This window comes from Erinaceus europaeus, chromosome 19, assembly GCF_950295315.1.
Source record: "Erinaceus europaeus chromosome 19, mEriEur2.1, whole genome shotgun sequence".
NCBI lineage: Eukaryota > Metazoa > Chordata > Mammalia > Eulipotyphla > Erinaceidae > Erinaceus > Erinaceus europaeus.
Window position 1 is genome coordinate 52029198 of NC_080180.1, and position 17453 is coordinate 52046650.

At 38.3% G+C, this 17453-nt stretch overlaps 1 protein-coding gene across 6 annotated transcripts in view; it reads left to right on the plus strand.

Annotated features, from left to right (window-relative positions):
- SH3D19 (SH3 domain containing 19) overlaps positions 1-17453 on the plus strand; it is a 217774-nt gene that overhangs the window by 113595 nt on the left and 86726 nt on the right. For 3 of the 6 annotated variants that reach the window (XM_060178969.1, XM_060178968.1, XM_060178967.1), the window contains 2 exons: positions 12333-12373; positions 16907-16947. In XM_060178969.1, coding sequence (XP_060034952.1) covers positions 16932-16947 — 16 coding nt within the window. In that variant the 5' untranslated portion in view covers positions 12333-12373; positions 16907-16931. The remainder of the gene's footprint in view (positions 1-12332; positions 12374-16906; positions 16948-17453) is intronic. The other 3 variants (XM_060178964.1, XM_060178965.1, XM_060178966.1) reach the window with 1 other exon arrangement.

Sequence of the window (17453 nt, forward strand, 5' to 3'; positions counted from 1 at the left end):
GGTTTTCAATGTAATTCTCATAAAGATAAAATTAACCTACATTTAAAGTCTGAGGTAAAAATTATTTAACAAGCAATATATTTTAACTAAGTTGGTCTAAACAAAAGGTTAAATAGACTTGTTGATATGTAAAACTCTCCATTACCTTCTCTATTAGAAATGGTAGATCGCACAATGGCTATGCTAATTATTCTCATGCCTGAGGTTTCCTTTCCTGACTCCATCTTGAATGGGTGTAACAAAAGGTTAAAAGACGTTGTTGCTATGTAAAAGTCTCAAATTCCTTCTCTATTAGAAATATGCTAATAACAAGTTTTGTTTCATAGTAAGTAAATTGCAGCCAGCTGCCTTTGGGACTCTAGGCCGTTCCCCACCCCCATACAAATGTCCGTCGAGACAGGTATGCCCCCCAGAGGCAAGAAATGGTTTTTTTTTTTTTAAGCTGATAAAGTTTAGCCCACAGAGGCAGATATGGCCCCCTCAGGCCTTCCCTTAGCAACACACTGGTTCTTGTTACTTGCTTGCATGTTTCTCCATGTTTGTGCCAGTTTCTTTTTATAAAAATGCCTGTACGATATAGGTTTCTGTTCACCCCACACCCTTGATACTGTAGCCATTTAATTAAAAGAAAAGGGGGAATTGTTGTATGCTTTACATTGGGTTCTAGTTCTCCCCCGCCAAGAGAATTGGATAAGTCCAGTTAAATTTCGCGGGCCCACTTGGCCCCGCCAGAACCCCGCGAGAGTGCCAGAGTTGGAGAGGGTTCCTGAGTTCCAGAGTAAGAGAGAGTGCTTGCGCCACCGCAAAGAGACAGCAGAGTTCTGTTTGGTGATTAGTTTGTCTTAGTTTATGAATCGTTGTTCCTGAATAAAGAAATACAGCTTCCCTGCCCAGCCGTGTGTCTGGTCGTCTCTGTTACCCGCCCGTGAAGCTAGCCTGGCCGGCTAGAGCTTCCGAAATTTTAACAACACTCTTGCTAGGAATTCTTAAAGAAAGGACCATAGCCAAAGAACAATCAGCATATCTCAGAGACATTCCTGAGGTGACTTAGGCATTGGTGTCATAGGGTGATCTTCTGTGCATTGGAAGTTTCACTTAGGACCAGACTGTTATGCCAAGCCAGCTCTAGCAGTGCTGGCACTAGCAGTTTGAGGAGTGATTCTGGCTCTGGTTGTAGCAAGGAGGTAAATGTCCATTCTTATTTGCACAGTGTTACCACTGAGAATTTTTTTTTTCCTTTTTTGTTATTTTTATTTATTTATTTATTTTTTAATTTATTTATTTTTTTATTTAAGAAAGGATTAATTAACAAAACCATAGGGTAGGAGGGGTACACACAATTCCCACCGCCCAATCTCCATATCCCACCCCCTCCCCGATAGCTTTCCCATTCTCTATCCCTCTGGGAGCATGGACCCAGGGTCATTGAGGGTTGCAGAAGGTAGAAGGTCTGGCTTCTGTAATTGCTTCCTCGCTGAACATGGGCGTTGACTGGTCGGTCCATACTCCCAGTCTGCCTCTCTCTTTCCCTAGTAGGATGGGTCTCTGGGGAAGCTGAGCTCCAGGACACATTGGTGGTGTCTTCAATCCAGGGAAGTCTGGCCGGCATCCTGATGACACCTGGAACCTGGTGACTGAAAAGAGAGTTAACATACAAAGCCAAACAAATTGTTGAGCAATCATGGACCCAAAGCTTGGAAAAGTGGAGAGGAAGTATTAGGGAGGTACTCACTGCAAACTCTAGTATACTTCTGCTTTCTTACTTTGGTGCCATACTCCAAACTCAGTCAATTTCTGCTTTGCGTTTCTACTTCTTCTTTTTTTTTTTTTTACATGCATAACATTCCCCAGATACCACTGAGAATTTATCTCACTATTTTTTTAAGCTTCAAGTTGTGTTATTCTGTCAATTGTGTTTCATTTAAATTGGCATTCATAATTAAATATTTCTATATTTATGATACCAGTTTTACAGATTTTGTATATTCTTAGATAATTCCACATTTACTAATCTGTATTAAAATAGCCTACTTAAAAATAAAACTTTTCTTTTTTTAACTTTTTGATCTTCTCTATTTTAAGCTCTTTGCTCTTGCCCCCCAGCACCTAGGGAAACTTCTGGTTCGTTCATTTAACTTGATCATTAACTTCTTTCACACTGAAATAATAAGGGTTTATGAACTGTATAGGTAATTTTCTTCTTATAAACTGTATTCATGGTATGGTTCTGGTGTTTTCCGTCCCTATTGTAGCATATAACTTTGACCTCAGTCTGTCATATCCAGAAAGTAGTCTAGTGACTTGAATATAATTTTAGTTATGCAGAGGCCATGAATTTGACAAGAACCTATTAATCTTTATTTAATTTTTGCCATATGAAATTAAAAAATTGACCTCTAAATAAATTATAACAATGATGATGTTTATTTTAGAAAACTCAGAAGATAGAGAGATGTAGGTAGACAGCAAATCGATTTCATGCCTTTGAGAGAAAACTGTTATGTTGTAGTTATTATTGTTGTTATTGATGTCGTCATTGTTGGATAGGACAGAGAGAAGTGGAGAGAGGAGGGAAAGACAGGGGGAGAAAAAGATAGATACCTGCAAACCTGCTTCACCACCTGTGAAGCGACTCCCCTGCAGGTGGGGAGCAGGGGGAATTATACTTATAATATAGGCCTAGTGAATTGTCATACCTTCATATCTTTAAACATAGTATAGGTCCTAAAACTTCCTTTACTTTGGGTTTCCTAGTGTAGAAATTTACTATAATAGCTAGATGATTTCATATTGCTAATAATCACTCTAAATGACTTTAAAGCCTGTTAGCCACCAAATATGTTTTTGATATCCAGTGGAAAAGTTTTCCAGTTACTGCAAAAAATAAATATTAGTTGGTGGGAGTGCAGCTTGCATTCTTTCTGTAATGGAAAAATTGTTGAATATGTACAGTTGAATTCTGTGCCTACACCCTACTGTGGTTTCTGGTCCAATTCCCAGAGGAGAACAAATACATGTGTTATTAGAATGAACTCAGATGTTTCAATGTTCCATTTTACATTCTTGGATAAAGCCTTCGACTTTTTGACAGAAACTTTAAAAGAACTGCCTATTTTTAAAGGACTTGCTTAAATTAATTTTAATATATTTTAAAACTTACTTTATTGGCACCAAAGTAAGAAAGCAGAAGTACACTAGAGTTTGCAGTGAGTACCTCCCTAATACTTCCTCTCCACTTTTCCAAGCTTTGGGTCCATGATTGCTCAACAATTTGTTTGGCTTTGTATGTTAACTCTCTTTTCAGTCACCAGGTTCCAGGTGTCATCAGGATGCCGGCCAGACTTCCCTGGATTGAAGACACCACCAATGTGTCCTGGAGCTCAGCTTCCCCAGAGACCCACCCTACTAGGGAGAGAGAGAGACAGGCTGGGAGTATGGACCGACCAGTCAACGCCCATGTTCAGCGGGGAAGCAATTACAGAAGCCAGACCTTCTACCTTCTGCAACCCACAATGACCCTGGGTCCATGCTCCCAGAGGGATAGAGAGTGGGAAAGCTATCGGGGGAGGGGGTGGGATATGGAGATTGGGTGGTGGGAATTGTGTGGAGTTGTACCCCTCCTACCCTATGGTTTTGTTAATTAATCCTTTCTTAAATAAAAAATAATAATAATAATAAAAAAATAAATTTAAAAAAAAAAACTTACTTTATTTATTCATTTATTTTACCACCAGGGTTGTTGCTAGAGCTGGGTGCCTGCCTGAGGACTCCATCACTCCTTGCAGCCATTAATTTTTCTTTTTTTCTCTTGGTAGAGGATAAAATAAAGGAAGGAGAAAGACAGGGAAAGAGAAATAGAAAGAGAAGGGAGAAAGAAAGACATCTACAGCATTAATCCACCACTTATGATGCTTCCCTCTTGCACATGAGGACCAGGGATTTGAACTCGTCTTCACACATGGTAATGTGTGCACTGTACTTAGTGTGCCACCACCTTTACGTAATTAAAAAAAAAAATTAAGGGGTTATGCTGGAGTAATAGCATAGTGGTTATGTAAAAAGACTTCCATGCCTGAGGCACCACAGGTCCCAGGTTCAATACCCAGCACCACCATAAGGTAGAACATAGCAGTGCTCTGGTTAATTTTTTTTTTAACTTAATATGAGAAACACTAGAACAGTGCTCAACTCATATTAATGCAGAGATTGAACCTGGAATTTGTGGAACAAGTCTGGTATACTATCTCCCCACTCCTATATTTGTTTTATGCAGTATTATTCACAGTAACCAAGATTCAGAAATGACTAAGTGTCCATTAGTGGTTGAATGGATTTAAAAAACCCACATGTATATATATGTAAATACATACACACTGGAATACTATTCAGTCATGAAAAGAAAGCCTTGCTAATGGACACTAGTTGACATTTAAAGTATAGTATTTGTTGTCAAATTGGACACCGTGTTAGAATGTCATGTTCCATCTCTGAATAAGGTGAATCTAGCCAGTTTTCCTCTACAAGAACATAGCACTGGTTTTCAGTATGCAGCAGATACTCATCAAGGTGACATTTTTGTATGAAGAACACTTATTTTTAAACATTAGACCCAGACTTCTCCCCCACCACCACTTTTTTTTTTTTTGGCAAGATATGTATTCACAAGATATAACTTGAAATTGTTGGAATTGAAACCAACAGAAGAAAACCAGTAGGAAAATTATTCTTGGAGATTTGCTTATTAAGTAGATTGTGGGTGGAACCACCTGTACTATTCAAATTATATTTCTTTCTGTAAGTAGAATTGAATTCATATTAGCTCAGCAAGTATAGGATAACAATTCTATTAAATTGCACAGTAGCATGAGTAGAAGATAATCTTTCTCCTTGAATTTTGCAACCTAATTAGGGAATCAAGACATGCATGTGTGAAAAAGGAAAACAAAAGAATTGAGAAGGTCAATATGTTCTAATTCTGAATGTACTGTAGTTAATAATATTGGAGTTGAAAGCCTCTTCCAGGATCTTTGGAAACTTCCAAGGAACTCCTTTACTAATGGAGCTAAAGAAATATGAAACGAAATAGAGCTGCAGAGCTAGTGATCACTGTGCTCATTTTGTGAAAAATGTCATGGGAAGGAAAACCTAGGGAACAGAGATCTATACTTTCAATGGGGATAATATAGTGCACACAAAAGCTTGCTGGTCTGTTTTGTCCTCTTGGCTTTGTTATTGCCTCAGCTTTGTAGGAGATTAGGTATGTGAGACGCATGCATTGTGAAAGATAGAATGGTTCTAAGTAGTGAATAATTGCTGCCGAAATGTGAATGGTCAATTATTTTAATGTTTAAGGTAGGATTATGCTAACTGTAGTGCAACTCAGTTGGTGTTGGCAAGACTACCCCAGAAATTTCAGCTTCCTATAATAATTGACTATAGAAAATAAAGTAGGAACTGTAAGTTAACATTTTCTGACACTCTAGGATGTGCCAAGCATTGTACCATGTATGTTTTTCATTCAGTCTTAGTAACAAGCCGAAAGATACACGTCAGTAGACTCATATTACAGATGAGAACACAGTTCCAGCAAGTAAGTGAATTGAGCAAACACACAAATAGCAAAGTAAATTTCTTTACTTTGGCTCCAAATTCTGTATTCACTCCGTTAGTCATGCTGCAATAGTGAGGCACATCATACATGCTGTCTGTTTGTTCGTTCCATCCCTTCATGTTCTTCATACTTCCAAACATGACTGTCAGTAGAGCAAATTCAAAATTTCTAAGAATGCATACTGGGGTTGGGGAGACAGCATAATGGTTATGCAAGACTTTCATGCCTGAGGCTCTGAGGTCCCAGGTTCAATTCCTCAGCACCACCATAAACCAGAGTTGAGCAGTGCTTTGTTCTAGTCCTTTCTCTCTCTCTCTCTCTCTCTCTCTCATTTGTTTTTAAGTTTAACCTTTATTTTTTAACTGTTTATTTTTTATTTTTGCCAGAGCACTGCTTGGTTCTGACTTCTGGTGGTACGGGAGATTGAACCTGGGACTTTAAAGCCTCAGGCACCAGAGTCTCTTTGCCCTAACATTTACCCCTCTGGGAGTATGGACCAAAATTCTTTATGCAGAAGGTGGAGGGTCTGACTTCTGTAATTACTTCTCCACTGGACAAGGGTGTTGGCAGGTTGATCCAGCCTGTTTCTGTCTTTCCCCAGTGGGGTAGGGCTCTGGAGAGTTAAGTTCCAGGACATATTGGTGGGGTCATCTGCTCAGGGAATTCAGGATGAAATCATAGTAGCATACGAAACTTGGTGTCTAAAGTGCATGCAGTAAGATATAAAGCAGGACAAAATAACGTTGTTGGTTTTTGTTTTGGAAAAAAAAAAAAAGTTATTTTCTTTTTTTTTTTTTTCCTTCTTTTTTCTTTGACAGGACAGAGAAAAATTGGGAAGGGAGAAAGAAAGATAGACATTTGCAGACTTCCTTCATTGCTCATGAAGTGGCGCCCTGCCAGTGGGAAGTGAGGGCTCCGGCCAGGGTCCTTGATCATACTATGTGTGCCTTCAACCAGGTGTTCAACCACCTGACCTTTCACATAAAATTTTTTTGTGTGGCTGTTTTTTTTTTTTTTTAAATCTCTTTAGTGGAGAATTAATGGTTTATAATTGACAGTAAAATACAGTAGTTTGGGAATTGGCGTATTGCACCAAAGTAAATAATTGATTCAGAAACTTCCTTTTGCTCCTTTTTTTTAATTTTCCCTTTTTGTTGCCCTTTTTTTTTTTATTGTTGTTGTATTGTTGTTATTGATGTCTTTCTTGTTGGATAGGACAGAGAGAAATGGAGAGAGGATTGGGAGAGAAAGACCCTTGCAGACTTACTTCACTGCCTGTGAAATGACTCTCCTGCAGGGTCAGGGCTCGAACCAGGATCCTTAAGCGGCCCTTGCGCTTCCCGCCACATGCAACCCGCTGCGCTACCTCCTGACTCCCCCTTTTGCTCCTTTTGTATGGCCTTCCCTACTTATCTCACCAAATACTAGTGTTATCATTTCTGTCATCCACATGCTGATGATGTTATCTTCCCAACTGTTTAGTGGTTCTGTTTTTTGTTTTGTTTGTTTGTTTTCATGTAAATCTACTTATAACTCAAAACGTAGAATGCTAGCACTTTAGGTCCTTTAAATGGCAAGTGTCTCAGAAACACTGTAACTGCTATATATAGACTAGTTACAATCAGCAATGCTTGTTCTAGGGAAATATCTCAGAAAAATTCTCATTTGCTTTAGAAATGTTTTTCTGGATGGGGGAGACAGCATAATAGTTCTACAGAGATTTTCATGCCTGAGAATCCAGAGTCCCAGCACCACCATAAACCAGAGCTGAGCACTGCTCTGATCTCTCTTTCTCTCTCTGTCTATCTCACATTAAATAAAGTTAAAAAGGAAAAGAAATACTTTTCTATCACATTAAATCATCTGGCTCTGCCTGGCAGTACACTTCCCTCGGTAGCGTGTTCCCACTTATCCTTTAACCTGCATTGAATTCCAGTCCCCTCTGTCTCTTACCAGACCTTATCTACATTCTGTGCCCTAACCAGCTTCAACTGTCTCCTCTTTCCTCATCATTTGCCTGACATACCTCCTTTAGAGTCTTTCTTCCACACACTTTTCAGTACTCAGTCAACATATCTGTCACATTTTGGAAGCTTCTCCTCACACCCAAGGATTGAGTGACATGTACCTTTTTTTTTTTTTTTGCATCTATAGTACATTGTGCCTACCCACTTCCATAGTATTAACAGAAAGACAGTGTCAATATTTGTCTTTCTTATTGAGCTCAAATTTTGTGCTTATAAGGCATCCCCAATGTCTGGTACATATTACGCTTGAGATCAGTATTAGATGTATGAGAAGAATGAGTGAATCAGAACACCTCTTCTAGCCTGCAAAAATCACTGAACTGCTTAAACCTTTCTACTGGGAACTGGAGTTGAATCACTTCAGATGTTAAGTCTCTGGAGAAGATGTTACAAGTCAATAAATCTTGTATATATTGGCAAGTTTAACAGTATAACCGAGACTGTATCTCTCTATACCACTTAGTTTCTTGTTGAGTTAATGACTTTAATGACTAGAAATTTTATGATTATCCATGACCTATATGAGTATTTTTACCAAGGATGCATTTTTAAAAATGCATACAGTTACCTTTACACAGTGAAGGGAACTCCACAATCAGATATAGTTAATGGCAGTGAGTGCTTACAGGCACCATTTTTGAGTTGAACAAGCCAATCTAGCAATTTCAATTGCTGATTTCTGAAATCCACAGTGGATGAGGAAGTGAATTTAAATCTGAAAACTAAGTGGTTGCTTTGAAAGTTGTAGTTTTTTTTGAGAATCTTTTTTATAATGGTCAATGAAACATGATCCAAAGTAAAAAGAGAGGGAGGTTTTCTTGCAGGAGATTAAGAAAGGCTGTGTAAGAGAGGCAGACTGGGAGTATGGATCGACCAGTCAACGCCCATGTTCAGCAGGGAAGCAATTACAGAAGCCAGATCTTCCACCTTCTGCAACCCACAACGACCCTGGGTCCATGCTCCCAGAGGGATAGAGAATGGGAAAGCTATCAGGGGAGGGGACGGGATATAGAGATTGGGTGGTGGGAATTGTGTGGAGTTTCCTCCCCACCCTATGATTTTGTTAATGTCTCTTTTCTTAAATAAATTTTTTAAAAAATGAAAAGCTCTAGAAGTGGATAAAGGTAAGAATCGCATATCAATTTCAGTGTATTCGATGTTACATAATTGGTACATTTAAAGTGGTTAGGATTATATGTCATATATTTTACCACAATAAAATGTTGACTCAAAGGATTAAAAAAGAAGAAGAAGGAAAGAAAGAAAGAAAGAAAGAAAGTAAATTCTGTAGTGGCTTCTGCCTCTCCACCACCTCTTGAGGGAGTTGACCCAACCCTGATTTTATTTTATTTTATTTTATTTTATTTTATTTTATTTTATTTTATTTTATTTCTTGCCTCCAAGGTTATTGCCGGGGCTCAGTCTCGGCACTATGAATCCACTACTCCTGGTGGCCATTTTTCTATTTTATTGGATAGGACAGAGAGGAGGAGGAACTGATCCTTGCACAGGTCCTTGCACTTCATACTATGTGTGCTTAACCAGGTGTGCCACCGCCTGGCCCAACCCTGATTTTATATATGAGGCAGCAAGGAGCTTTGGGAAGCTGGATAATGTACCCAGTCACAGCATTCTGGAGGTAGAGATGGCAGGAATGAATATGGACAGTTGGGTTCCAGAACTAGCTCTCTGAGTTGGCAGGCTCTGGTGCTCCCTCTGCTGATCAGAAGTTATGCCTACTGTTATGTCCTCTCCCAATCAAAGCATGAACCCGAGCTCATCCTGAGGGAGGACTCCTGTAAGAAATCTTAAGTGAATAGCATGCTCATTTCACTTCCAGCCTTTGTTCTGCCTTAAGACAGAGAAAGAATCATCTTCACCACATTTTCTTGCATCCATAGAATGTTTGAGATAGAAAAGTTTGTATGCACTGTAGCCGGGAGGCTACTTCAACACCTCCCACAGCTGCTTCCCATGGAGTATTTGACCACAGGCCTCATTTTCAAGTTTTTCCTACCATAAAACCTGTTAACCTTTAAAAAATGAACATTAAACTTTACAACTTGAAAAATACTCTGTCTTTACATCGCCTTCTTCTGAAGACACTGGTCATAGTGGATTGGAGACCTGCCGTTTTCCAGGGTGACCTTACCTTAGTTAAGATGTAATAGCTCTATTTCCAGATAAGGTCACATTCAGAAGTACTAGGAATTAGGAGTTAAACATATCTTTATTGAGGAAACAGTTTAAACCACACCACCACCCCTGCCCATTTCATTCCCATCTTCCTTCCTCACAAAGCAACAAAATCTGTTTTAAGATACTAGCATCCCACCAATTCAGTGATAATGAGGAAGGAGATGGTGATGCTGTAGCTATCAGTAACGCCCTTTATGCCCCCTGCCTGGGCACACCCATGGAACTTTGACTTTTTTGGCCATCTTCTAAGTAGTGATTTTGGTTATTTTAACTACTGAATTTGAGTAAACTGGCATAGTATTAATGTGGGACACTTTAGTGCTAAGAAGTTCCTCCTGGGAACAAAAGGTTCCAAGGCAACCTATTTGTGTTTAGTGCTGTGACCTCTTATGCATTCCCTTATACAATTTTTTTATGTTGTTGTTTTACAGAAAGACTCAAGAATATTTTTTACTTTCAATTGCTGAAAACATTTTTTTAAAACACTATAGTCCCTACTCTATGGTATTGGAGACTTCCTTTAGTTCCCTCCACCCCAGTCTGTCAGAAAAATACTTTTTTTAAAAATTTTCCCTTTTGTTGCCCTTGTTTTTTTTTTTTATTGTTGTTGTTGTTATTGATGTCATTGTTAGATAGGACAGAGAGAAATGGAAAGAGGAAGAGAAGACAGAGGAGAGAAAGATAGACTCCCTTGCAGGTGGGGAGCTGGGGGCTCGAACCGGGATCCTGAGGCGGGTCCTTGCACTTCACGCCATGTGCGCTTAACCCACTGAGCTACCGCTGGACTCCCAGAAAAAATACATTCTTAGGATGTCTGTGTCATGAACTACATTGTTGGGGTACCATTGTCTTATAAGCTTAATAAATAGCAAGAAAATGCATATACATTTAAAAAAAAAAAAAAGAACACTTAAAGAAAAATGTGAAGAATTTTATAAATAGGAAATATTTTTCTAGATCTACTATTGTACTTTCAGGCTCTCTTCCTCTCTCTCTCTCTCTTTTTACCCTCAGCTCTGGTTTATGGTGGATGGGGAATTGAATTTGGGACTTTGAAGCCTCAGGCATAACCATTATGCTATCTCCCCTTGCCCTCTATTTTTCCTAAATGTTGCAATTAAGTTGCTTTGAATAAAGATTTAAAAAAAAAAAAAAAGACAGGCAAGTTCTTGAACTATTAGTATAAAGCTTTACAGTTAGAAGCTTTGAACCAATGAGTCAACTGAGCCGCAGAAAGACTTGTCCAGGATCATACAGTCAGAGGAAGCAACTACTGTAAAAGTCAAAGCTAGCCCAGAGGGCGCCTTTATTTTTAGATACTGGTATTTGTAATTCTAATCTTAGGAAGAATTGTTGTTTGCCTTTAGGTCAGATTGACTGTAAAAGTTATCTGTTGTGACCAAATAAAAGAACACGGACATTTCAGTGTCACACACACAAAAGAGTTCAAATTATTTAGATCATAATATGGTTACTGTCTGATATCAACCAGTATCAGGAATTTCACTGGAAGATATGAGAGCAGCTTAATTCAAAATTAACCCTTAAATTTAGTCCTCAGAGTGGAAAGGGTCCCGGCAGGAAGCTAGAAAGGTTGCCAATAGACCACACTTTGGTAGTAGTGATACTGGTATAATAACTGGCAGATGACTTTTAAAGGGTGTAAAAAGTACCCCTGTTGTAACAAATGGTATTACTTTAAAAAAAAAAAAAAAAAAGTATGTACCGATGGGTAGAGGAAGAGATTTTTTAAATAATTATTCTACTTCATTTTATTTATTTTTAAATTTTTATTTATTTTATTTTTTTTTTTGAGAGAGATGCAGAGAAAGAGACACAGAGAGAGAAACACCAGAGCAGTGCTCAGCTCTGGTTTATGGTGGTGCGGGGATTGAACCTGGGATTTAGGAGCCTCAGGCATGAGAGTCTGTTTGCATAACCATTATGCTGTCTCTTCCACCCTCATTTTATTTTATTTTATTTTATTTTATTTTATTTTATTTTATTTTATTTTATTTTTGAGAGTAAAAGAGACCAGAGCACTGCTCAAATCTGATTTAAAGTGGTGCTGGAGATTGAACCTGAGACCTTGTTGCCTTAGGCATGAAAGAAGCAATTTTAAGGCAAATTTTTATTTGCGTTGCAGCTGTACATAACTCTAGTCCTCACTTCCTGTAAAAAGTCTTATAGAATATGTGAGGGAGATAGCACAGTGGTTTTACAGTATTCTTGGTGCGTGAGGCTCCAAAGTCCTTGACTCTTTCTCCAGCACCACCTTAAACCAGAGCTGAGCAGTGCTCTAGTAAAACAGTCTCTCTTTCTCAAGGTAATTAAAAATCATTTAGTTTGTGTTTTGTAAAGAGACTAGACTGGTAATTAGTGTATCAGACTTGCTGCCTGGTGCCCTGTTGAGTTCTAGAAATGACCTGACATTTGAATGACTCTGCTTCAAAAGGACTATGAATATGTAATGTTTTCTTTCTTTCTTTTCCTAGCCAAGGACCCTTGTCATCCATTAGAGCGGTAATCAAGAGATGTAAGTTTGTTTTTTTCTCTGTTTTGTATTTTCATCTGTAATAATTTTTAACGATGATTTAGATTTCTAGCAAGTGAGTGTATTTGATGACTTACAAGGAATCCAATAAGAGTAGTTTCTCCTAGGGAGTAATAAATCATTTCAGGCTAGCAGCTAATTTTTCAGCTTTCTTTTCAAATTTCATTTATTGATAAGCCAGTTTCTCAGAACAATAATTTTCTTTCTGAGCCATGCTGTTGGAAGAAAAGAAAAAAGTCTAGACTATCCAGTCAACTTTCTATGATCTAATAAAAATTTTATATAACTATTTTCTCTGGGTAGACTCATCTGGGGGAGGTAGATGTCTCAAGCACTTCTTTTTTCTTTTTATTATTCATTTGCTTCCATAATACTTTTATTTAGCTGTATACATGCTTATGGAGATTGGCTGGCATGTCCACATATAAGAGAAGTTTCATTATAATTCTCTCCAAAATGGAGCATTCATACTTTCTGACTTTACCTCTTAAAACTCTAACTTGGTGCAGAATTTAACCTTTTTTTCTTCTTCAAAGATTCCTTTTGCAAATAGACTATGAGCCACCTACTATATACATGTAAAAAAAGAAGGAAAAGATTTTTAGATATTCCTTGCTTTATTTGAACTGAAGTCACCACCCTGAGAAGAATATATACTATATTTGGAAACATAATATGTAAATTTAGGATAACTACAGCTTGTGAAGAGCATGCATTTGAACCTTTGGAGGGAAAAATTTGTAAGGTAGTAATACAGAATGATATGCCCCATGTCCCTGGACTACTGCTTCTTTTTCTCCTCCTTTTAAATTTTATTTTCATTTTGTCAAATTACAAAGGTACAAGAGTGCAACAGTATATGTTGAAAAGAATTCAGACATGAAAAATTCACGATAGCTTTACATGCTTTGGAATGTAAATGGAAATACGGGGCTAGGAAGGGACAGGAGAGAATTTCAGTAGGAAATTAAGATCTGGAATTAAGAAATTTTTTGCTAGAGGTACAACTTAGAATGATCAAAGTTACAATCTGGAAGTAGTTAAGCATTTATAATAAAGTGTAGAGGATAGAGAAAGTGGTAGAAGACGGGTGTTAGACAGTATATCTAAGGTCAAACCAAGCCTTTAAGATACCATAAGACAGGAGGTGGCTGGCCCCAAAAGCCCACCCCTGCTGAGGAAGAGTCCCCGCTGCATTCAGTGCTGTTTGCTGACTCCTGCCTCCTTCTCTTAACGGCCAACCTTTCCTCCATCTGGGACTTCAGGACCTGTTGTGGTACCTGACTGCCTGCAGATCTAGGATGGATCTTACCCTCAGGCAAAAAGACAGCTAAAGAGGGTGGGCGTGGACTGAAAAGGGGTGATCAGAGTAATAGAAAAAGTGGAAGCTGGTGAGGACAGGTTTTCGGAAAGAATGAGCAAACCACAAATGGCTTTTTAATGCTGCCATCAGGTCACATGAGAGACAACTGAAAATTGTCCATTGTTGGTAATACTAAAAAGGTTTTGAGAAAGGTGTTAGTAGAACATTGAAGTTGCAAGTCAGTCTTCGGTTTGAACAGTGGATGTGAGGATAGTTGTGATAGGCTACTCTTTTATGAAATCTGGTAGGAAAAAGAACTGGAAGGGTTATAACTTAAGGTAAGGATATCAAGAAGAGGGAAGATTTGAATAAATTCGTAGCCAGTTTGGGATGAGGGATTTGCAGGCATCAAGGAAGGCATCAATGAAGAGGTCAGAGGCATGAAAAAAAGAGAAAACAGGAGAAGCAGGGCCCTAACAGAAAGGGGAAGACATGAAATTAGGAGAGATCTCAGCAGCGTCTTCTTTTAAAACAACTTAGTTGTCTTTTTACTACACACCAGTCACTTTGTATACACTAAGAAAAAATTATGTCTAATCCTGATGTCCAGGCAAAAAAGTCAGATTCTTATATCATGGCTTGTGAAAAATAATTGTATTGTCTGTTTTTTGTTCCCTTCTTTTGCTCATTCTTTTTTTTTTTAAAACCTTTTATTACCTTTATTGGATAGAGACAGCCAGAAATCGAGAGGGGAGGGAATGATAGCATGAGAGACAAAGAGGCAACTGCAACACTGCTTCACCACTCACAAAGTTTTCCCCCATAGGTGGGAACTGTGGGCTCGAACCTGGGGGTCCTTTGCTTTGTAACGTGCACTCAACCAGGTGTGCCTCCACCCGACCCCTTTTGCTCATTTTTTAAGAAGTAAATTGTAAGCAATTTTTGTTTTACTCAAGCCATTGAAATGTTCACTTACCTATCTAATCCCAGCTAGGAGAAAGACTGTCACGTTTTTAAAGCAGTATTCTCTCATCACTTGCCTGACATTGTCAGTTCTTTCATAAGTCTAGTTCAGGATTTAGTCAAGTCTTGAGGCACTTGATTTTGCATTCATTCTTCTGAACCCTAAATATTCTTGATAAAGATTTTTACAGTATTCTAATTGGTATCAGGAAGAAAACTTACCCTGCTTGAGCATCAGTTTGCATGCCTAAGGCACCATAGGCTACAGGTTCAATCCCTGATACCACTTGATGTCAAAACGGAGCAGTGTTCTGGTTCTTTCATTTTGCTTTTGCTCTTTCTTTCCCACTCTCTTACTCTCTTCCAAAATAAATAAATATTTTTAAATAGGATGAATAAAAGCATTCTAATTAACTATACCTGGAATTTTATGCTGTTCCTTTCTTTGACTTTTTAAAAGAAAATTATTCTTTGAAATTCAGACTTAGCTAATCTTCATTGCCTACTTGTAAATCAGGAATAGTTCATATATGTTATAAAATGCTCTATGTGATAGGTATTAAACCCACTTAACAAGTGATAAGGGCACTGAGTCTCAAAGAGATTAAATTACTTTACAAGCTAGAGCTTAGATGTGAACCTGAGATGCCTTCCTCCAAGGTCATGGAACTTTCACTCCAGGAATGTTCTTGTTATCATGTCACATGAACCTAGCTCAGACCCTGCCCCAATCTAATGTATAAAGTTAGTGTTCTTTTTATTATTTTTGTTTTTATTGATAAAGTAGCGATGTCTACAATATGTTAATTCTTCTAAGGGCTTATGTCTATTGACCATCATTTAATGGATAATCTTGAATTTTTTAGTATGACAGCTAACATTTACACCCATAGCTAACTCTGTATAAGTTAAATTGCTTCAAAGAACAAATTGCTCTAGTTTTGTTTCCTCATCACAATGGTCCGTGTGACCTCCCTGTATCTTGGTCTTCTCCTGTAAGGCTGGGGTAGGGTAGTCCCTAGTCTTCTTCCAGATGTATAATCCTATTGGAATTTATGGAGATTCTTTATTAGTGTTATTACTGCAAATCCATATTCCAAACCCTTTATTTTACTTTTGACACCACAATTATCGCTGGGGCTCCGTGCCTGCATGATTCCACTGCTCCTGGCAGACTCTTTGATTTTTGGAAGATCAATTTCATTTTTAAATGAGAGACAACATAGCACTGTTCATGAAATGTCCAAGCCTTGATGTTCCCACATGGTGGCCAGGAACTCAACTCTGGGCCCCTGCACATGGTAAAGTGTGCACTCTACCAGGTGAGCTATCTCCTGACCCTCTCAACCCCTTTAGTGAATAGCAGAATGTTAATTTTTGTGCTTACATTTTAACTATATGAACTAGAAAAGTTTGGAAATAATTATTTTAAACGGTGCACTAGTTTTAACTGAAAAGTACTGCCTTTGTTCTTTGACCTCAATCCAAAATACACTGGAGACTGGCAGTTATGGCAGAGGTTAAATGGGCCATGTTGTTTCATTGAGGGCTAATGGGGGGAGAGTGAGAATGAGATATTTAAGTGAATAGTTGAGAAATAGTGAGATACAACATTGAAATCTGCCATAAGAGTCTAAATAGTTTCTAGTCACTGAACTTAATTCAACACTGACGGAAAATGGCAATTGTTCTGTAAGGATCAAGAGAGGAACAAGATTTCATAGATGTGTGAGTGTAAAAGAAAGAATTCAGAGCACAGTGGAAAGTCAGTGTTCCTGAAGGGCTTGAAGGGTGTAGGGAGTCTCCCTGCATTGCCGGAGCCTGGGTGGGAATGCCACTCTGTTATTAACCACCTCTGGTGTGGAGAGGCAGAGTCAAGTGAATGTAAATTGACAGTTGAATTACTTTTTAAATGTACTTTAAAATTAATCTGTATTGAAGTAACACATTGATTTTGTAAAATGAATTTTAGATTTTTTGTGCTGTTATTAAAGTACTAGTAATTTTTTTCCTTTTTACAGTGCTTATTATATGTGGATGCCCTCATGAGTGCAGACATATCTTTGCAAAACATACTTCTTTACATTCTGAAACCGGCTCATCAACTTTCCTTTCCCAGTGAAGTGTACAGAGTGGGGGAAGTAGAGGCATAACTTGCTCCTGAGTTGCTTTTAGAGCACGGATAGCTAGCTTCTCTCTTTACTTGCCCCTCCTTCCTCTTCTATAACCCCCTTCTTTTTTTCCTTTAGCACTCATGAATAGTGCAGAGCAAAAATGCCCCGTGGAAGAGGTATGTTTGTGACAATAAATAACACGATTTCTTTCAAAAGTACTGTCTACTGATTCGTGTTTTAGTGTGATGGTGGTGTTGTGACTATAGCACACCCAGCAAGCCTCTGACTTAATGAAACCATTCTTACCAGTCAGGCATGCCACTCAGAGCTTTAGCCTCTCTGCTTCCTTTTATTCCAGTAGACAAAATACACTTCAGCTTGGTTTGGCTCTTGGAAAAATGTAAGTCAGCATGGCTGATGATACGAATATAAGACTTCCTCCATCTTGAAATCCCTGGGTTTCAGTTTCATTTGTTACGTTTGCTTTGCCAAGCTAGTATAGTTTTAGCTATTTGAACCCCACCTTGAATTTCCCAACACCTACCTCCAAGCCTCCTTATACAGCTGTTGCAGACTTCTCATTCAAAGGAAACAGTAGATGGAAGAAAGAAAAGACTCATACCTCCAACCTTTTCAAATCATTGAACTGAAAAAGTAGAGCATTATATTGGAGATCTATGAA